Raw genomic sequence first — 23,002 nt, forward strand, 5'->3', positions numbered from 1 at the left:
GTTTCTGTGTCATAAAATAAGTAGCAAATCTTGAGGAGGAGGCGGCAGCAGAGAAGGAAGAGACAGAGGCTTTGTGTTTAAATCTGGGGCAACCATTCTATCACTATGGCGATAATCTATGATCCAGCATGATAGGGGTCAGAAGCAGGTGACGGACAAACAGCCCAGAGCAAATACAGATGGAGTCATTGGATGCATGTTGTGTATGCTCAAGCTCAGCAAATCTTTGTCATGGAGGGCAAACAGCACATGAGCTGTCATGTTTTTGAACTACTGGCTGGAAAGTTGACTCAGTTGAATTGTTTATGTCAGAACATGTGAAGCTTAAAGCTACAGTATTCTTCATATCATTACTAGACAAAGATTCATCACCTTCATCATCATCATCATCAACTCATTTAGCTCATTAATTTGGTTTTATATAGTACATTTGGTTTGGCCTCTTTTCTTTCAGCAACCCTAGTTTACAGCAGTAACACTGACTTTCTTTGCATAAAGAGTGGAAACAGGGAAGCTATCCTGGCTCTGTCCAAAGGTAAAAAAAGAAATCTGCCTACACTATGGTTTTTGTGTGGATTAAGCAAACAAGATAAAGCATATTAATTAGTGAGCTTTAGAGGTGCTGGTAGGCAGATTTTGTTACCTAAGGACAGAGTCAGGTTAGCTGGTTCCAGTGTTTGTGCTAAGCTAGGCTAACAGTCTGTAGTTTCATATATAACGGGCAGACAAGAGAGTGGTGTAAATCTTCTCCTCTAACTCTCATAAGAAAGACAATTTAAGGTATTTTCCAACATATCAAACTATTTGTTAAAACGATGATTTATTAAGGCTGTGTATTTGTCGGTTTGTTTTGGAGGTGGCCATAAATTGATTATTGCAGTTTTAAGGATTCTATTGTCAGTGTTGTAAGTGTTGATATTTCTATGTCTAAAATGAATTGCTTCAGGCATGAGTTTAACATGGAAAAGCCAATACTCCTAAAACATCATCCACCTATCTACTATGTTTGTATATAGTATTTGCTATAGCACATAGCTCATTTACATGCAGTTTGTTGTTTGTGTTTCCTGTTTTTCAGGGTTGTGCACCTTTTGCTCTGTGGTCTTTCTTTCTCCCTCCTAGGAATTTCAGTTGGGTTTTCACTTTACCTTTCACCTTGGTTTGCATTTATTCAGGTTGGCAATATAATATGTGATGGTAGTTTTAACTGTTGCAGAGGAAACAAGAAAAATCAGGATGCAAGTTGCAGCCAAAGTAATAATAATAAATAATAATAAAGTCTATATTATAAAATTTCCTATCCATACCCCAAAATACTGTCTTTGATCGTTTGGAATTAATTTATATTGTATGTGGCAAAATTTTAATTGTGTATCTGATTTTTAATCTAACTTACACTTTATTTCAATTACAAATGTGACGTTATGTGCTCCTCTTCTCTATTCAGTTTTGTTCTGGCTTTGGGCATGGTGCCAAGCCAGGAGGCAACACAAGCAAATGCACCTGTTATCCATTTGTAAATGACAGCAGAGAGATCGGTGTGTGGAACAGGTGGGTCACTCTGTTCCCACCATGTTGTTTACCTGGGATCAGCATTCACCCCTGCTGCTGGAAGGCATATTATCCCTTAGCTCTGTTTCCATTAGTCAAATGGCTGTGCTGAAATGTTCATTTGCTGCAAGAAGAGAACACTGGCGTCAAGGGGTTCACCAGCTACTGCACTCTGGTCAACTCAACTCATGCAATGTAAGGGGAGCGATGGAGGGTCAAGACATTTATCTCATGCGTATAATCATCACTGTCAGAATCATCATCTGTAATGGTAAAAAGTGATTATTTTCCACGTGTGAGACGATACATGCACATCATCACTCATGCACACGCATTTATCGTATGTGCCCATTCCCTGTGGGATCTCAGGTAATCAGAGATGTCAGCAGAAGGTCCAGGAATGGAACGTATTTTGATTGTAGTCGCACATCTCCATTAGCAGAGCGGATAATTACACTGTATCATCATATCATTTCATAGCTTGATGTTCTTTCGCTGCTGTTTGGGTTGTGGCCAGCTGACAGAAAATGTTAACACTAGATTGAAGAGTGGACAAATTATGTTTCAATTCCACATCATAAAGGCAGTGACGCATTACATGACAAAAATAATTAACGTTTTATTTTTCACAGATTGAGGCAGGATATTGAGTACTGGATTGAAAAGTTAAATTATGGCATTGGCCCCATGAACCATCTGCATGCATCACGCAGCAACACGGTAATAAATTGCACAAAAATATGATGCTGGGTTATTTTTCACATGTACAGTATAAATAGTACATCAGAAGTGGAGGCTGATGTGATATACTGGATTGTAATGTGTGACTTCATCAATGATTTAATATGTTTTCTCATCTCATGTCAACACAGAGATAGATCAGGCAATAAAAATATATTTTTTCTCAGTTATAGATAGGATATTGACATCCACAATGGCATGAGAGACATCATAAATTATTGATGAGTTTGACATCAGTGGGACATATAACATCTTCATTGCACTTTTACTGGCCAGCAAGTAAACACTGAAGGGCCACAGTAACTGCAGGAATTTAAAAGTAGTTTGTTGATACATTCTTTTTAAATACCCAAATGTTGTGCTTTTAAAATGTTTAGATACATTAAAAGATTTAAAGGACCAGTGTCTAACATTTAAGATGACCATTGGCAGAAATGGTTATGTTTTCATTAGTGTATAATCAGCTGATTATAGGACCTTTTGTGTTTTTGTCAACTTGAATGAGCCATTCTTATCTACAGATGCTGCAGGTCACCTTTCATGGAGTCTGCCATGTTGAACTGGCATGTTTCTACAGTAGCCCAGAACGGACAAACCAAACACTGGGTATAGATGGGGCCTTTTGCGAGTTTCGCAGCCACTGTAGTTCTTCACAGCCAGTTCTTATTCCTGGATTAACAAATACAGACGTGAGTGGTGTAAGGTTAGTTGCAATCTGCAACTTTAACGCTAGATGCCACTAAATACTAAGCACTGGCCTTTTCAAATGTTGTCCTAACTCTTTGTGTTAAATAAACCATTTAAGTCCACAATGATTGGATGCATTGCCATGGAATTTACATTCACGTTCACCATTAACCACCATCTACCATAATAAGCCCTAAAAATAAAGGAAAGGGAATGGCATCAGTAAGCTGGGAATAATAATACCCTGCATGTGCACATTACATATTGTTCAGATGGTATTTATGTGCAAAACTGGTCATGTTTGAGTTGTAATTCCAAGTCGGGATATCGGTCATTTCTGAAAGCTGCAATATCTCTTACTTGGTGAAAAACAGGCAATTAAATAAAATCAAATATTAAGAGTAACACAATCAATAATAATAAGCTAATTTATAAGCAGCCACACAGCCTGTTGTGTATCTGGTTTCAATTCTGGAACTGAGCAAAAGTAGCTTATTTGGGCTCTAAATGATGTAACCGCAAAGCTTGCAGTAGCTTGGAATAATTGGAGTCAGAACAATGGCTGGTTTTGATGTTGTTCCCATTCTAACCATTTTGCCTTAATGAACAAACATTGCCATGTTAGTACTGTCACTGTGAGCATGTTAGCACACTGACATTAGTATTTAGCTCAAAGAACTGCAGTGCCTATAAAGTACAGCCTCATAGAGCTGCTACCATGGCTGTGTAGACTCATAGTCTTATTGAAATAAAAATGCATTGTTTATGGAAGAAAATGCTGGGTATTGTGTTACTTGACTTGTTTGGAATTGCACTCGTTCCATTTAAATAAACAATGTCAGCTAGTTGTCAAAAAGCCCAAGACATATTGTATTTATCTGTTCTCAAGCTTTACTGTCACACTGATATTGTCACTGAAACCCAAAATGAGACAATGTTGTTGTTGCTGAGGGCCAAAATAAGCAATGTTACCATTATGCTGACATGTTATCAGCACCGAAATTAACTTGCTGTTTAGCTCCAGTATTAAGTCTGAGATCTCTTTCTTCCTCCTCTCCGTGGTGAACCGCTGTCTCGCAGATATTCAGAAAGCTGAAAAGGCTCTCGGTTTCTTCTTTCTCTTAATCCATGACAGTAAGAGAGAGCCTGCTGTGGCACCAATAAGAAGACTTTGTTCACTTAAATCACTGAGTGGCAAGCTAAGTTCAAAGCCCTCCTCGGTGGCCCAATAAAGAGGAAGTAGCTTGTGTCTGGACGGATCAAAGGGAAAAAGCACAGAGAAAGGTCAGGTCTCAGATGCTCCCACACTGAGAAGCTCAGTGCAGCTCTGAGAGAAGGAGAAGCTCCCCACTAGGTTTTCTATTACTGACACAATGGCTGCTGCTAGGCTCATGCTAGGTGATGTGTTGTTTTACATGTTGGGCCTAATTCATCATTGTTCAAACGAAAGAAAAATACAGTACTTAACAGCAGAGTCTTGGCTTCAAAGGTCCTCTTGATGAAACAAATGTCATTCTTTTTTTATTCTTATGTCAAAATATACAAGTCTCATCAGCCTACAGACCTCCTGTCCTGTTTAATTAGGACCTCAATGTTCACTTGTTTGAACAATGACTTTGTAGACAGCGAACACCCTGACCATCACTCTGCCGCTCATAGTCATACTCAATTTAATTAAGAGAGCAAGCATCATCTTGGAAATCCTCTTATGACATGATTTTAAGTGTATATTGTGTCTTGGCTATACTTGCTTAAGCATTTTTAGGCAATGCATGTTGTATCATCAAATTAAAGACTGATACCATTAAAGCAGATTATTAAAAACCATCAATCAGTCAGTGTCCTGCTCTGGTTCTATAACTTAACACTATACAACTGTGTAAAGATCTTCATGCTTTCTTTTGCCTTATTAAGGTTTTACTGACTTGTAAAATCCTTTCAAAATCAATAAAACATGGTGTTAATTACTGCTAACAATCAGTTACAGAGCTGTAGCAGGAGGGGCTTATCAATGAAAACAGGCCTGAAAACTAAGATGAAGATTGATGTATAGCATTAAAGTATGCAGCACCAAAGTGTTCAATACTGAATAATAAAGTCGAGCTTTAGGTGAATAAGTTGTGTAAAATATATAAATAATATATAAATGAACCAAGAAATTGTGAAATAATTTAACAATAGTTTTATTCTTTTATAATGACATTTTTCCAAAAGACACTTTAATTTCACGTCACCTTGTATTTCATAAGGTCGCTTTTCATGACAGTGGGGTTGTCACCAGTCACCGCCCCCCTCATCTTTCAGCCAACCACATGCCCCCTGCTTCCTTAAGGCAGTCTCAACAACTGCTACCAGATTCAGCCAGATAGCTTGCATTATCTAGAGCAACAATAATGTCAAAATCATTTTCAATCAACCAACTACAGGCTGCTGCTGTAAATAAACAAAGTACACAGCCAAAGCAGCTAACCCCTCCTTTTATTTAACATAACAAGGCTGCACAGGCAATCTCCTCAGCCAGCTAATACAAATAGGTTTTTAAGGAAACATAATGCTGTCCAGATTAAGTTTACTAGCCTTATAATGAGGAAATGTAAATGAATGTATCCAGTTAGCATAACATATGAACATCATTGTTGATACTGAACATATCAGTCACATGTTCATTGAAAATGTATATCTGTTGTGTTCAGCCAAAATATCCAATCTTGCAATAAATTATCCATTCGTAGTGAATACTGCTTTTTTATGGTTATGTTCAGGCATTTGGTTAAGGTTAGGCAAAGATAATTGTCTTGGTTTAATAAAATAATAAGTCCACACAGGGACTTTAATCATGAAACACAGCGTAATTATCCACATTTAATCAAAACCACCATCTTTCCACAACCTAAAAGGCTTTTGTTGCTTAAACCTAACCACAGGTCGCAAACATTGATCTCTTTCATGTACTCTGAACATCTCACAGAAAGCTTCTTTAACCACGCTCTCTGTGATGCCTTTCATGCAGACACCTGGAAAGATTTCACCTGAATTCAGCTGCTGTTGTCAGGTCAGCCAGCACTGATTTGACATCTAGGGGCACTTGAGAGAGCAAACAGGGCTCTTATTCTCCTCAAGAGATGTTCTCCAGGGTTGCTGTGGAGGCAGACCTGAGGACCTCAAGTGGAGGATGAGGACCTGACACCAGAGACACCAGAAATGTATTGTCTCTGTCAACAAATGCCAGGATGATGTTGACGAGACAGATGCAAAAAAGAGCAACAGCTTCTGCAGCTTCTTCTGCAATGTCCTCTCATAGGTCAGAATGAATTCTCAGAGGAGTGGTTAGCACTGTTGCCTCACAGGTCCTGGATTTATATGTCAGCTAGGGCAAGGCCTTTTCATTGTGGGTTTGCATGGGTTTCTTTCTTTGCTCCAGTTTCCCCCACCATCAAAGTCATGTATTCTAGTCTCCTGTTAGTGCCCTTGACCAAGGCACTGGCTTCAGAACCCCACCTTCTCCCTCTTTTTTCCACCTACCACCCTGAAGTGGACACAATCTGGGTAGGATCAGGGCCCCACAGCGGCTAGCACCAACCTCAAAGCAGAGGACTCCTGGCTTTCTATGTTCACTTTCCATGTTCACTTTGTGTCTATGTAAAAAGAAGAAGAAGAAGAGTCACAGGGTACAGTCTTTCAGGCTTTAGTCTTTACTGTCATCTTACACCATTTGTATACATCTCTCTGAATCTGACCCATCATATACTAGGAGCAATGGGCAGCCATGGGCAGCCAGGGAGCAAGTCCGTGTTCAATGTCCTTAAGGATACTTCAACACATGGACAGGGGAGCTTTGGGATCTCACCTCCAACCCTGCAGTTAATGGTCGACCCGTTTGACCCACGGATCCACGGCCGCCTGAAATTAGACTCTCTTTTAAAACCCACAGATGGTTAGTTTGGTTTTGCATAAAGACTTGGACGAGGGGAAAAATACAAGCCTGTCCAAAAGTATAAAAAAATAGGCCTATGAGACTTCCTTATCAACAAGGTACCATGTGTTTAATTTGCAAGAAATACGAAGTGTAAAAAACAACTATTTTTTGTTTTATGTTACATGCCGTACTACTCCTTGGCCAGGACTAGTTGCCAGACAACCAGTGAAGATCACAGGAAGTTCCTATTTATTTAACATTGAACATTTCAGGGCTGTATTAAGAGGGACTGATTGATGTTCACAATCCCGTAGCCAGAAGAAACTTCTTGGACGGGCATCTGATTTCCCCTGGGCGGGGATTTTTTTTTTTTAAAGCATTCATTAATCATTAAAAATTATAATGGGAAATAATGGAAATATTGTTGGATGGAATTCATGGAGGAATAGATTAAGTTAATTTAATTTTGTGAGAGGCTGTTGCATTTTCCAATGCAATGTGATTTTCTTAATTTAATTTGTGAGTTTGCCAATAAAACCACAGTGTTACAATTGGACTGAAATAGACTATTGTGTAAAAGACTTTCATAATGCCCTTGCAAGATGGTAAATGACACCATATGATGTTTGGTCAGCTAAACAATATGACATCGACATAGTCATGGTCATCACTCATGTTAAAACATTTTCTAAGCTCTGCGGTTGGTTGAAAGCTGCATTTGAACAATGTTTGTTTTGTGTTAGAAAGACTGTCTGAATTTGGTCCAAGGCTTCCCGCCACAACAGATCAATAGGCCTACAGACAACACAGGACAATATTCCAAATATTACAGGAAACCATCAGGAAGCTAGCAATAATTAAAACAAAAGATATCACAGGATGTAAAAACAATACACACAACATTCTCAGTGTCTGTGCACTGGTGGCTTCAGGTGTCTACATCACACTTAAGTGTAAGTTGCATACTGGACCAGGATTGATTTCCAAACTATTTATGATGTCACAAATCATACTCAAAGCCACTTCAAATCTGATTTTCAGTGAGCACTGAGAAACTTTCCACTTGGAGCAGATGAATGTGAAAACATCCCTCTAGTGTCAAACTCTGCACATACATCATTCTGCACAGTGAAGCTCAAACATCCAACTGTAGTAACAAAAATGAAAAACCTGTTCTTGAAAGGAAGGGGGGCCTTTAAGGGTTAAGTAAATAAAAAATAAAGGCACAAAATGCAAGTAAATGGTCAGGAAAACTAAAATAAAGTAAGAACTTAGAACCATAAACAAGAGGTTAGCAAATAATTAAAAAAGGCCATTGCATAACATTTTTGTCCATGGTAAATTCTAAGGTCTTGGAAATGACAAATGCCTGATTGCTCCTTATTTGTTTGTGTTTCTCTAAACTTGAATGCAGCTATTGATTAATATTAATTGGTTCACCTACTATTTAGATTGTTTTAGCCTGTGACTTTATTATTCAAGTTCAACTGAGTGACTGGTCCTGGACTAAACTCTCCCTTTTTTACTTTCCTAAATTGCACTAAGATTCATCTGGATTCCAAGGATAGACTGCTTGAACATAATTCTTACATATTTACAATCTGGATCACTGGAAGTACGGTACAGCTAGAAGGTAGAGCCTCAAAGGATTCTGACAAAGTTTATATTCTGTTTTTTCATGTTTTTCATTAATGTTACAGCGGGTTTTTTTCTGGCGCCCATGGGTCACTGTCTAAATGAGTTGGGGAACAATCATTATCTGACTGTACTCAATTGGAATTTCTGAAAAATGTAGGCTGTTTTTTCCCCTACTATTCTTTATTAAACCCCATCTTTTGATTTAATTTGCTGTGAGTACACATTCTGTAAACAGAGGTGGTACTTAATTCAAGCATGACTATTGCCTTTGGAAACAATATCTCTTCAAAAGCATCATTAAGTATCAAGTAAACAAAGAGCAACAGAGGTCCTGTTGTTGCTTTTTCATCTGTCTGTGTCACATTAGTTACAGGTATCATTCACTACTTCCTCTACAGTCAAATCTTCTTCTAGTCTCAGCTACAGAAGTCCTGAGCTTGCTGCTTAGGATCATATTTCTGCAAAAGGAATGTGTTATCTGATTTTTCAGAGCTGTTGCACTTCCAGCTTGTGGATGTTTCACTTGAAACCCTCATCTACTTTTTAAAACACAATTTAAACGCCACAGATATTTGACAAATCTATTTGAACTCCAACAGAGGCCAGACCCCAGTGCTAGGCACCAGCGAACACGCAGAGTCAACAGAAGCAGTGCCACAATGTTGATTCATGTTGAGAGAGAATAAGATAATATTTTATTATGGTTCAGAGCCAAAAGAATGAGTCAGCCAGTATCTTTTTGTTCAACTTTGAAGCTTTTGAAGGAGGGGGTAACATCGTCCAAAATAGCAATATCCGAGTCAGTGTTTTCATGCCTTGTGTGCTTCATTCTGTTTGGAGTTTTAGAAATGTTATGTAAAAGTGAAGGAGGGGGATAACATATGTAGGCCACGGCTCATGCATTATATCCAAGCTGAAAGCAAATGGCTGATTTTGTTGCAGTGAATGTGAGAGAGAAAAGCACAAATACAGCGGAAAACAGTGTATATGTGCTTAATTGCATCATTTCAATTGAAAAACTGTGTGTGTGTGTGTGTGTGTGTGTGTGTGTGTGTGTGTGTGTGTGTGTGTGTGTGTGTGTGTGTGTGTGTGTGTGTGTGTGTGTGTGCTTTCCAAGGAGACTTTGACCTTGCTGTACAGTTAGTGCAGGCGGCAACATGCCAGTGATTCCAACCAGGGCTTTAATTGACGATCTAGAATCAATTGCTTTTAAGATTGGCGCCACATTGGGGAAATGTAAAGAACACATAAAGAGAAAAAGGAGAGTGAAGAGGAGGAGAACAGATGATTTTTTGATTTAAAAAACTGTCCACTATTCCCTTTGTTTCTAATATAAGTTGCAGAATAGAGCAATTACATTCAAATTTAGAGGTTTACAAGGACTGATAGGGACACATACAGCAATTAACCATTTTATTACACCCAGTGTGCTTTACAGTCTGGTTTACAAGAGCTCCAGTCTAGTGCACATTTACTACAGCAAGGCTAAGCAGGGATAACTTGGAACCTCTATAAGGGAACTTGTTGGAAATGATAGACCAGCTGACAGACTATCTCTGTTAGCTTCAAAATAAAAGAGCAACAATTCTGGCTGAGTTATTCATGGCTATTTGTTCCCTAAGGACCAAAAAGATAGTGTGGGCACAGGCTTTAGGTTTCATATGCATGGCAGGGTACGTTGAGGTGAATGCGCAGAGGCCTCCAGAGCCTCACTGCCAGGCACAGCCAGCTCCAGCTTGACAGGAGCAGCCAGAGTGTGGAGCTATCAGTGGCGCTGTCCGTGGTGCTGAGGTTCAGGCACTGGCGCTGTCCACGGTACCGCAACACCATTGTGTCAGTCACGGGGGTGATCATCGGTCCCTGGCACTGTCCGTGGTACCAACTCTCTGTCGTGCTGTCCACAAGGACTGTCGCTGTCCATGGTACTGAAAATACATCGCTCACTGCACTGTCCATTGGGCTGTTATTCACTGGCGCTGTCCACGGTACCAACTCTTTACTGTGCTGTCCATGGAGCTGTCTGTAATGCTGTGGGACAGAGGAGTGGTGCTATTAATGTTACTGAAGCAGTGGGGGAAGAAGAATTTAGATCCTCTACAGAAGAACGATTAACAGCAGTACAATGTGAAATACTCATATATATTTTATTATATGAATAATATTTGAAATAAATCTTACTTAAACCACTGTGATTTATTTGGCAGCTTGGGGGCAGCGGAAACAGGCTGTGAACATTTCCACTGACATATTATCACCTTTTAGGTTGAACTTCTTAGCAAATATTAACACATTCAGCAGTTATGAAGCAACATTGTCAGTCATTTGGAGTTGTGTTTCTGGCCACCTGGTGAGTGTGAGTCTAAAATTCACTCCCTTTTGACTCTCTGTTTTTGGTCTTTGCCAACTCTTGATGGGGATATCTGGCTCTCTATCTGCTAAATGCTCCATTATGTTCGCCAGATAATAACTGTGTCTGTCTGCAGTTTGGTCGTGAGCAGTCTTTTTCACTGAAAACAACTGACTGCTGCCTTGAGGGTGAACCAAAACAGTAAAGTTTTGAGCTGGACAACTAAACAATTAGCTGAAAGTCACCAAATCTCTGACAAAAAGAGGGAAGCAGCTGATTTTGGTGATCATTTTCTGTAGTTTCATCACTAGGAGCGACCTCTTTAACATTGTTTCCACATTGTCATTTGATACATTGTTATTATAATAAATGTCGATTACAGCCACAGTAAGTATGGAAATAGTGTGTCCAATAAGAAATGAATAAAAAATTTATCCTAATGCAGAAATATTTCCCCTGTGAACTATAATTCCCACGACTTTATACTACTATGTCAGTTTAATCCATGATGTATGACAGTATGTGTTTTTTTGTAAGAATCTTAATATTAAAAAGTTACTAAACCTATTAGATAATTGTAGAGAAGACATACAAATATAAGTGACATGTAATGGAAGAAAGTAACAGTACCTCAGAACTCAGTTTAACTATATTCCACCGTTGTCCTGACATACTTTTAATATGGCATCTTTCTGAATTTTTAAAATAATCTTCCAGCATTCGAAAGAGCAATATTAGTAATAAAATATTCATAATTTAGTAACAAATGCGTGACCAACAGCTCAAGCTGGTGATGAAGTCCATTTAGAATTGAATTCAGCGCTCTTCATTATGATTTGAACTATTCAGTGGCATATATTCAGTATGCCTAACAACTCCTGTCCCTCAAAAATGAGCGCTGCGTGAAAACGCACATTACTCCGCTGAGGGGGGCAAACGTCTCTAAAAATAAACAAAAAAAATCACTATCCACACTAATTACCACACATGTGTATGTGTGAATTATATGTGTCTCTTATTAAAGGCATATATGGCTAGTGGGAAAACATCACTCAATCTTTATTGATTCGAAAATCAAACAAACATACACCATACACAACATATGCAATCAATAAAAACATTATACCCCGTGTGTCACACTGATTTTACGATTTATTTGGTGTGCAGCACCCAGCTGCTGTGGAGCCACTGTACACCGCGACCTCAAGTGGCATATTGCTGACGTCATATCGATTATCTGAATGTTTCACTTTGGACAAAATCACTTGGAGTCGCACAGTGCGCACTTTTCCTCTCGCTCTTTTCTCTCACAGTCTCTCTACCCATCCATTCTCCATCCTGCGTTTCCTCCTGCAAGCATGCTGTGAATCTTCATCTATACTTCGTGCCCAAACCGAGAGCTTAAAGGACTTTTTTTTGTCTTTTACGACCAACCCTCCTTCATCCATCCATCCATCCAGGCTTTCACTCCACGGATTATATAGGAGCCCGTTTATTTTTTCAAGCCGGTCTTTGGGCTATGCCGTCGGGGCTGGTGAGGCTGGAGAGAATCGAGGAAAACCTGCTACCACAGGTGAAAGGAGGCTTTACGACGCTGCGGTATAGATGATTGAACACTATTGAGCATTAACTCAACGCAGTCTTCAGGCACAGGCGCGCCGAGCTTCTTTTAATGATTTATTAGACGGAAATTGAGGTTTACACACTTTGGCACAACTAAAAGGGACGTTTACCAACTTGTGTTTCTGGACGAATATGAAAAATACTGCGTTATTTCCCAACTGGGATTGCTAAGGAAGATGTGACCTTTTCTTTTGCGCACCGGCAATCCGACTAACCCAAGGAGCAGATCCCTGCCTTTCCATCAGTTGCTCGATCCTGACATGTCTTTTTGTGGGATTACACGCGGAGATATGAGCATTGTAAGAGGCCGAGCTGGATTGTGAGATTACCACCTTTGCTTTTTATTCGTCTCGTCAAAAAAGGAAGTGCTCTGTTTGTTCAATGGCTTCGGTGTCAAGGTTGTCAAGGCGCAAAGATGCCAGCCGCTGGCCGAGGATGTCGTCAACTTTCTGGGCTGTGGTGCTTCTGACAGCGCTGCTGGTTCTGTACTGCGGTAAGTCCCGCGCTCGTTTCTGACCGCACATATCGGCATTTGGATGCGTTGGACGCAAAACGCTGGTGCGCAGCGGGTGACCGTGTCATGTGGGAACCCTTTGACTACAAAATTATGCAACTGGTTTTGGCAATCGCTCTTAGCCTATTGATCTCACTAGTTGTCGACGTGTCAATTTTTTTCTTCCCTTTTGCTTAACAGTTATTGGAAGACACGCATTTGGACTCACAGCTGCGCTCACACACACTGAAACCCACGTACTCTCTTTATCTTTTTCTCCCTGCATCTCACTCATGCGAACACAGACAGGCATGAGCATACACTTGTGCAGAAAGAGGGCTTAGAGAAGAGGGAGATGTGTCTTTCTGTCAGGTGAAAACACTTTCTTTGGAAAGGAGATTGAACTCAAGCGTCCCAGGGGCCTAATTAAGCCTCTCCTGACTGCCTTTAATTCTGTGTGTGTGTGTCCTGAGGGCTGTGTTGCTGTCAGACTGACTTACTGAGGTCAGACAGTCATGCATCTGTCACATTGTCTCTGGACTAAAGGCTGGTTTCGGGAGCATAAATAAAGAATTCACACGATACACACCGTATGAAAACAGATTTTTTAGTTGGACAAACAATAGGTCTTATTCCAGGCCATAATTCAACTATTGCCTGAGGATAACCTTATTAGGCAAATGTATGCAAGCACATACACACACACACACACACACACACACATGGCCACACAGCCCCACTCTCTTTCTCTCTAAGGCTACTTCTCTGGCCGAGGATGTCTTTTCAGTTCTTCCTCCCTGGCACCCTCACACCTTCCTCTTCTCCCTCTTGCTTCCCTCCTCTGTCTCAAACTGCATCTGACTCACTTGTGAGGAAGGAATCCAGCTGGCACACTGTGCTCCAGTCTGCTACGTGTGAAAAACGGAGGCTATGTGCAATAGCCATGGTAAGCGCATTTAAAAAAAAAAAAAAAAAAAACTGAGCTATTTCATTAGCCGCTGAGCTAATGATGAATAAAATCGTCTTGTCTTCCAGCATATTAGCTATGCTTACATGATCATTTTCTGGAGTTTTCCTTTTAGCTTCCGTAATGCCCCCCCGTTGCTTTCTCTCTCCTTCTGTTTTTCTTTTACAATGGACAGCAGATTGAGTTTGCTTTGTAATCACACCAGCCCCAGGTTAATCAATTGGGGTAGGGGGTGGAGGGGTGGGGGTGGTTGTTAATATGAGTGAAAAGCTTCTGGATAGGTGGGTCTTTTTCTTCTTTTACGGTGCCTTCGGCCATGTCGATTGATCTTCTGTTTGTGTCCAATCAATGGCGCTTGGATGTTTGTTACAGTCAGCAGTCTTTTAGGCCCCCACCCGAACCCCCCAATCCCACCCCTTCTTGGGTAGAAGGACCCCAACCTCCTACCCAGCAACACCTCACCCCCTCTGGAACTTAATAATCTGAGCAATAGTGATTCTTTGATTTCTTGTTCTCTTTTCTCTTCTCATAATCTTTTCACCCCATACTGCTCGGAATTGTTTGAAATGCTATTTCTGCAGCACAGAGGCTGAAATCATCAATCATCTTTTTTTCTTTAAGGGTATTTGAACTCTGGGACAAGCAAGAGTGGCCCAGAACACATAACTAATTTGTATCTTTCTTTTTTGTCACGACCAATATTTGTATATTAGACTAAAGCCCCAGAGCCTCCTTGGTTTCTCCTCTTGGCTCCTCTTTCTTGTCTTTCTTTCCCTGTAGCTTTTGCTTTTGTCTTAGCTTGTGGTCTTTTTGGCAGATAAACCCACAATCGTCTGAACTTGCAGCTCAGAAGATTTCTGTTTTAGCTTTGTCTTCTCATCCGTTTCCATCTTGTTTGACCTTCCTCATCTGTGCTGTCTTTCTGATTTTTTTTCTTTTTTTATATTTATCTCACCCTCTCCTCTACTTTGTTCTTGTGTCCTTCGGTGTCCCGGTCAGCTGTCCAGTCCAGTTCCCCTTCGTTGTGCCTCCTTGTTTTATTTTTTACATTTTTGTCTCCATTTTATGCTCAATTTTCTTCATATTTGATTCTCCTCTTTCTCTTTGTAGCAATTGGTCTTTCATTCTCTTCCTCTCTTTTTCATTTCTTGCACATCCTATCATTTCTGGGTCTCTTTTCTGCTGAAGGTCTGAGCTGAGCTTACCGCTGCAAGTTACTGTACGTTATTCTGACTGAGGTCTCTGCTCTCTCAGCAGTTTATTCCTGCCCCTCTCTCGTCATCTCTCACCTGTTCCACTGCTGACCTCTTCTCTTCTCTTTTAGAAACTAGTATTCCCAAGTCCAAGGAATTATACCAAACATATCCACATTTTTTATAGATGTACAACTTAATGACTATTTTTGTCCTTTTGTCCATTGAAAATTGACACAAAAAGAAAAATCTTCATGATCCAAGGTCTCTGTGTATGTCTTCAGGGCTGCAACTAAGAATTCTTTTCATTATTGATTAATCTGCTAATTATTTTCTCGTTTAAATTATTTGGTGTATAAAACATCAAAAAACAGCAGAAAGACTGGTAATGCCCGTGATTAATGTTATAGATCTGAAGGTGATGTCATTAAATGTCTAATTTTGTCCAACTAGCAGTCCAAAAGACAAAGATAGTTCATACTACATTACTGAATTAGTCTTTACATTCTGACCACTGAGTTGACTATAACATGCTCTATACATACGTACTGTACATGTATGGTGGTTATTCGTGCATATGGCTAGAGAATGGTCCAGAATGTGCAGGGTTTCATACATTTAGGTGCTTTTATGCAAATCTAAACAACTTACATACATTTGCTCTTTTCACTCGTCTGAATGACTCCTTTTCCTGAAGTATTTAAGTGTGTGAGAAAAAAAGTATTGTAAGTATTGTAGAAATTTACATGCATGGTGTTTACTGTAAGGCTATTGTTTGTACCAAGGGCAATTTTGCTTTGCAGTGCTGCTGTGTTGTGCAGCCAAAGAGAGTGGAGGGGGGACTGAGGGGAGCTCTGTGATTATGGCTATGACTCATATGGTGCCTGTCACCTAGAATCAACATCCAACTTCACACGATCTGCCGTCCTCACTCAGGCCCTTCTGAGAGGGAGAGATTGAAGAGGGAGAGGGAGAAATGTGGCGGAAGGAGGGACAGAAGTAGAGGCACTGAAAGAGGTGAGGGCAGGAGGTGGCTCGATATCCTCGCTAATGCTTCGATAAGAAAAGGGAGAGGTGAGGAGAGGAGGGGGAGGCAGGAGAGGAAGGGACTAATGACAGGGAGATTTAGAGGATAGACAGAGGGAAGCGAGAGGAGGACAGAGAGAGGTAGTGAAAGGAGATGGGTGAAAGAAATAGATGCCCTGCTGAGGGTGGAAAAGTGGAAGAAGAAAGTGAAAAGAATCAGAGAGACGGAGACAAACATAGGGCAGAGAGAGAGAGAAGCTCACAAGATAAATGGCAGCAGCTCAACAATTTAACTGCTCATACCGTGTTGGAAACTCTAATCACATGAGAATGCTTCAGTACCCTCTGATTATATTACAAAAGAAAAAATTAAAGCATTGTATTCTGTGCACTAGCTCCCTCCTCTGGAAGCTCTCAGCCATGCATTTGTTTGCCGACAGTGCTATTATGTATTCATGAGGCTGTAGCCCTGTGTGTGAGCCTGGAGGAAGATGCTAGCTAATCAGTATGCTAATCTTAGCTTGGGAGAGCAAAGGAATGAAGCCACGGCTGTGGTCCTGCACTGCGAACGCGGAGAAGGAGGAAGAGAGAGAGAGAGAGAGAGAGAGATAGGGATAGATAGACTAACAGTAAGTGAAAGGGGGAGGAGGAGAAGGTGGAGGAAGTGATTGAGGAAAAGAAGAGAGGTCATGTATAATACCTTTCTTATATCAAAATTCAAAAATATAGTGTTGGCTGTTTCATTCCAGCCTTCAGTATAACCCTGTACACAGACAGATGTAAGCACTCAAGGGCAAACACATACATTAGAGATATAATAGAGATATTAATGAACATAACATTAAAGCAGGCGCACACACACACACACACACACACACACACACACACACACATACATACAAGCAAGCATAATTGTATCAAAGCAGTTACTCTGGGTTATACGGAAAAATGCAAACACCCATGACCTACTTGCACATACATGGACGTCACCCTGCAAGGATTTTGAGAATGCAGAAAGGTCGGACACGTGCACGAACACACATTCCAATGCTGTCGGGGACAACAGCTCTCTGCTGCCGCTAAAAGCCAGTCCCATCAGATTTGTCTCTCAGCGTGGTCTCCTGTGTTTCCTCCTGCTTGTTTGTTTATGACTTGCTGCTGAATCGATGGATTGTTGACTGTTACTGGGAACTGCAGCTTGGGGGCATCCATGGAGAAAAGAGGCAGGCACCTCACCTCAAGAGCTCAAAACACATAATCACACATAGGTGGGGATATGACAGGGCTTGTATGTGTTCACATGACACACACACACACACACACACACACACACACACACAAAATGTCTGTCGTAGGTCGTCTGATTCACAAGCTGAGAAAATGGGACTGGGCTGACCCCGAAAAATGCATGGACTTGTGGGTTAGCGCGTGGACATATTTGAATATCTTATCTTATTTTCAGCATAGCCTCGAGCCTCTTCCTCTGCAGGGAGGGAGACGGAGAGAGGAGCCACAGTCAGGAAGCTGCAGAAAGGGCTGCCGATGGCTTGGGGACGTAGATTCATAAAGGGAGTCAACCTGTTGAGTTTTTCCACAGAGAAAGCAAAGAGCCACATTATGGACCCCCGGAAATGGGGCCAGAGACCGCATACATATTTGAACAGCTTTTTAGAAGGCAGCTTTGCAAAATTTAAAGACCATGATGAGTGTCATTTGAAAAGGGGGGGGGTTGCTTTTACCACATAATGAGTGTGCCACAAATGGAAAGCGTCAAATTTTGTAAGGCAAGGAAAGAATATTAAGAATTTTGCGACATACGTTATGAAATATTAAGCAGCAATGGGATCCTTTTCAGTGTGCGCAGGGACCCATTGACATTAAATGGGAGATGGCAGTGTGGCCACAGGCAGTGTGTTTTCCTCTGCAGCATGCACTCATGTGTCAGCTCGTAGTTGCTTTCTGTTGTCTGGCAGTGAGTGAATAGAACATTTTAGTATTAAGGGGATGCTTGTTGATAGGGATCTTCAGGCATATGGATGCTTCTCTTGGCCCTCTCTGTGAGGCAAAGGGCATCCATCACCCCAAAAATGTGTTGATGTTTGCACACTTTGGACTGTGGATAGGCAATTACATCAAACCAGGGACCCTTTTTGTTGTTTTTTTATAGTGACATAGTGCTAAAGTTGACAAGTAAATTGCTTCCTTTCTGAACAACATATCCCATTTTTTACAATGAACATCTGTTACTGCATAACGAGTTTGCTGACTGAAGTATCTGAACAACTATGGATGGGTTGTCATGAAATTTTGTGCAGACATTAATTGTACTCCAAAAGATGTAGCCTACGGACTTTGTTTATCCCCTGACATTACCTCTAGCACCACCAAAAGGTTGATACTTTAGTTTTTTGGGTAACATTTCTCAACAATGTTTGTACGGATTACCATGACATTTGCAGGCATTATTGCATCTCCCAGGATGAATCACCACATCTAAAGATGAATTTGTCTTACGTAATACTTTGGTTTACAACCAAATTCCTATTTCCTAAGCTAAGCGCGGTTGCATCACCAATCAAATGCACTTCAGTATGTACATCAGTAAGTGAATGCATCATTGCTCGTAGCTAGTCTATTCAGTCTTCAGGGCAGTGGTACATTCAGTCTTTTGCTAGTCTAAGCGACTACATTCACCTCAGTACCAGCCTATACAAGCACTGTAAGGTCAGTAGCTCAGCAGGCTAACAGTGCGTGGAGCTCAGCTGCTAAGAGCTGCTGACTCACTCAGTTACAATGGTGATTCAGTGTAGCGAGTTCAGTTTAAAGATTTGTTGTTAAATTGATTTGTTTGTACATGGACTGAATATATTTTTCTGTTAATTACCAAACAGTAGCAGTAGCAGCTAACAGTCTAAGATGATGAACCTGGTAAACCATGTACCCACTAAGCGGGTTAGCGTGCTGTCATTAGCTTTAGCTCAAAACACTGCAGTGCCACCTCACAGGGCCTAGCATAGCTGTAGGCCCTTAGTCTTGTTCATTAATGGGCCACAGTTACATTGAAGATAAGCAGCTGTGTTCTCTAAAAAGCTAAAAAGAACACTTGATTTACACCGAAACATAGAAGTCAAACAGGATGATTTTGAGATTACATTGACAAGGTGCATTGTTCTCTGCAGCCTCTCACCCAATTACTGAATGTTGGCCTTTTAGTTGACAAGCCTAATACACATAACACGTATAAATGCAGGTATGCAATCAATTATGGCCTCAGTGCTTCTAATTTCAATATTACCACCGTGTGTGTGTCTGTGTGTGTGTGTGTGTGCCTGCCTCTTGTTAAAGCTATTGATTTGAGGTAAGCACACAAGGAAAAAAACTTGCTTAATGAAAGAAGGATGTAATGCCATTTGTTGTGGCAAAGAGCATGTGCACTGCCCATCCTATACACAACCCTCTCTTGGCTAAAAGACAGCGGAGAGCGCTTTGAAAGTATAGCGGGATGTTTGCTGTAGCCACACTGAATCCAACAAGTCAGCTTCATGCCTGTGTTTAGCAGTTTTGTCATCACAGCTTCATCACAGCACACAGTGAAACAGCACACAGCCTGTTCCTCCACAGCTGCTCCATGGCCTCAGAACAGTTAACAGCTACAACAGTTGGTGCACTTGTTTACACTGAGATGCAGTAAAAGTTGCATTAAAGCCGCTTCTCTGTCTCACTGATTCCATTTTTGTCATCCCTTCACCCTCTCCTCCATTGTTTTCGTTTCTCTCTCTCATACTGGGTTTTTAAGCCGTCTCTACCTGCACCTTTGTAACCCGACCCTGCTGTGTAAAAAAAACAAAAAAGGACGCCATAATAGCATGCTAATATGCTGTGACATTTACTTAATGTGAAAACAAATTGTGAAGTGTTTGGTTTTGCAGTTAGGCAAAGTATCGTCGTAGCCGCCTCCATGGCTAATTGCACCTTAAATGCTCCGTGTCCCATCGTGAATTAATTTGGTGTCAGTGTGACTTTAATTACCATTAAAACGGCATGTATAATATTTACATATCATATTTTCAGTGGCGTATGACTGTGGGGCTCAACAGGTTACAGTCAAAGAAAGGCATCGGCCGTTATGGCATGCAAATGTCTGTGTTCAATGCTTTTCCAGCTCTATGATCACAATATAGTTCAGGATTTTCTTATTAAAATTAAAGCAGAAACACAAAATTTAAGATTCAGGAGCCTCATTTGGACCCTTTGACAAAGAAAAAGTGATTAATGTTAAGTCTTTGAAACCAGTCCTGTAAATTGTGCGAGACGGCTTAATTGTGTCGGAATCCGGACAGAGTCTTGCGGTGTGCTCCTGCCCCGAGAGGATTCACGGATGTGCACTTGTGCTTGTTTTGCCTAGGGCCAGTAAGCCCATTCAGAGAGAGATGCTAAAGCTACTCCCCCCTTTATTACTGCAAAAAGCAATTGCTTGGAAGAAAATGCCAGAATGGTGCTTTGAATTCCTGGAGGGGCCCATCACTGAGACGCGGCCCACGGAGCTGAGACAGCTAGCATCTGGAGCAAAGACATGGCGGTAAAGTGGAGAGAGAGAGAGCGGGAAGGAGGTGGGCGGAGAGAGGGAAAGAGGTATTGGGATGGCAGAGAGGCAATGAGAATGAGAGAGTAGGAGAGGGAAGAGAGACAGGACAGAGCACAGCCGAGGCAGAGAAAGAGAAGAGAGTGCGAGACGGGGAAAGGGGTTGACGAGGGAGCAGTAGAAAGAGCTTGAGAGAGAAAAAAGGACGGCGCAGGCAATGAGACAAAAGACAGACAGACGAGAACACTCAGACAGTCCACCAATTGACAGGCGGTTGGGGAATAAAGTCAGCTAACACAATGAAGCAGTCGGCAGACAGACTCGCCGCAGAGTAGCCGAGAGGCTCTCAGAAGTAGAAACAAATATTACATTAGAAGAGACAGAAGCCATTTGTCACAGTGGGAGACCTGAGAGGTAGTTAAGCTGCAGAATATAGGGACCCATGGCCTGGTTGATACATGTCGCTACGAGGAGGAAATTGTGCTGAAGTCAACTCCGTTCAATCAATTGTCTGGTGTCCTTCAATGACTCCGGCACTTAACAAGATAACGCCGGCACAAAGTTTCGCCAGCCCAACTCTCCAGAACTTGTTATGGGGCCTTGAGGGCCTCCCCTCATTCCCTCTCTCGATCCTTTCCTCCTTCTTTTCATCCTCCCTTCTCTTCCTTCCTGCCAGCATGTCAGCCGCACCACCTCCACATCAAGGCCTGGTGACATACATGTTGACAGCCACGATTCAATGTCAATGTTTCTGGAAGATAAATCTGCTGGACATTTATGGCCTAAATGACAGCTGCACTCTCTTTGCACCCAGATGTCAAAGGCGGTTGAGATTCTGAAGCTGTTTCAAGGATTGTTAGAGACAGGCAGACAGACAGACGGCCACCTGGTCAGTTTGCTTTTGGCTCCGTGCCACAAGGTGCATTACCTGGCCCTCAATTTTGGAATGTGCTTCATTAAATAATAGCCAGAGTAGAACAACAAAAGCATATATTTGATCTTTTCTTTCTTTTTCTTTCCTTTCCCTCTTTTTTTCCCCAAGTTAAGCTCCTGACACTATCTGTGATTGATATGGAAATTACAATGCGCTTGCCCTCATTTATCTTGCACTGGTGCTTGTTGCTGCTCCAACAACCATTTTGGGATGCAGGAACGATGAACTGATTTGTGGCTGCTGTTCGAGAGAGCAAAAGGGATATACTGTAAAGATTTGATTTGAGACCCTGCATAGCCCAGAGGATGAGGAAGGTTTCCTGTTTTAATGGAAAAACAACCAGCGTGCCTGCGAACAAGGCCGTAACTCCAATATTTCTAGAAGAACATATGGAGTCCCAGAAGCAACAAAAGTCACTAAACGGATGAGTCAAATGTATCTATGAATACATAAATAAGTAATACAATGCAGTTAAATAATTTAAATGTATGCATGTATGACTATAAAACCTCCTCATTTACCAAACATTTCCCAAAAAGTGATGCCTTTTTCCATTCTTCTATCTCCTCTTTTATGGGTCATAGCACAGGTTTAATCTATTTACTCATATTTCGTTGTTGTTGTTGTTGTTGTTGTATATATTATTACATATTTATCCATTACTTTTTTCATAATAGTTGAGCTACTTCATGGTACTCCTGGTTGGGAATTACTGACATTTCTGTTATTATAGTATGAATATATGTTTGTATAGTTCTAGTATGGAATATTCACCCCTGTATTTGTTCACCGTTAAAAGAAAAAATCTAATTATGAATTCCTTTTTTGATAAACATGTTGTATTGTTTGCCTGATAGCAATTAGCACTATCTCTAACTCCACTAATCCAACAGATGGTGATGCGACATAAGTTCACAGGTTCATAAGAGTATGGCAGGACCAGCTGTAATTGCTGCAACAAGTTTATTACGGCATCAAAGCTTAAAAACTCAGTAAAGTTACTCATGGAAGTTTCTTTTTTGCAGTGAGGATGTTGGAGGAGAAGTTAAGATTCAAAATCCCTGAACTGGATAAGCCTGATCTCACACTACAGCAGCAAAAAAACAAACTCTGACAGAAAACACTGGAGGAAAGAGACGAGGCAGTCAGATGTAATAAGTAGCTGATCTGAACTGTTGCAGCTTTAAGACACCAGGTTTTCTAATATTTTCGTAATATTGCTCGCCACCAGGCTGCTGTTGGTATCAGCTTCTGTGCATACTCTCTGCCCTTGACACTTTTCACACATTCTGCTAGCATGGCTG

At 41.0% G+C, this 23,002-nt stretch overlaps 1 protein-coding gene across 2 annotated transcripts in view; it reads left to right on the plus strand.

Moving 5' to 3' along the window:
• The first annotated feature begins 12,150 nt into the window (after positions 1-12,150).
• The window catches only part of LOC127358654 (chemokine-like protein TAFA-5), a 136,723-nt gene continuing 125,871 nt past the window's right edge, over positions 12,151-23,002 (plus strand). For both annotated transcript variants that reach the window (XM_051391912.1, XM_051391913.1), the window contains exon 1: positions 12,151-12,996. In XM_051391912.1, coding sequence (XP_051247872.1) covers positions 12,885-12,996 — 112 coding nt within the window. In that variant the 5' untranslated portion in view covers positions 12,151-12,884. The remainder of the gene's footprint in view (positions 12,997-23,002) is intronic.

The sequence above is a fragment of the Dicentrarchus labrax genome, unplaced genomic scaffold (assembly GCF_905237075.1).
Source record: "Dicentrarchus labrax unplaced genomic scaffold, dlabrax2021, whole genome shotgun sequence".
NCBI classification, from domain to species: domain Eukaryota; kingdom Metazoa; phylum Chordata; class Actinopteri; family Moronidae; genus Dicentrarchus; species Dicentrarchus labrax.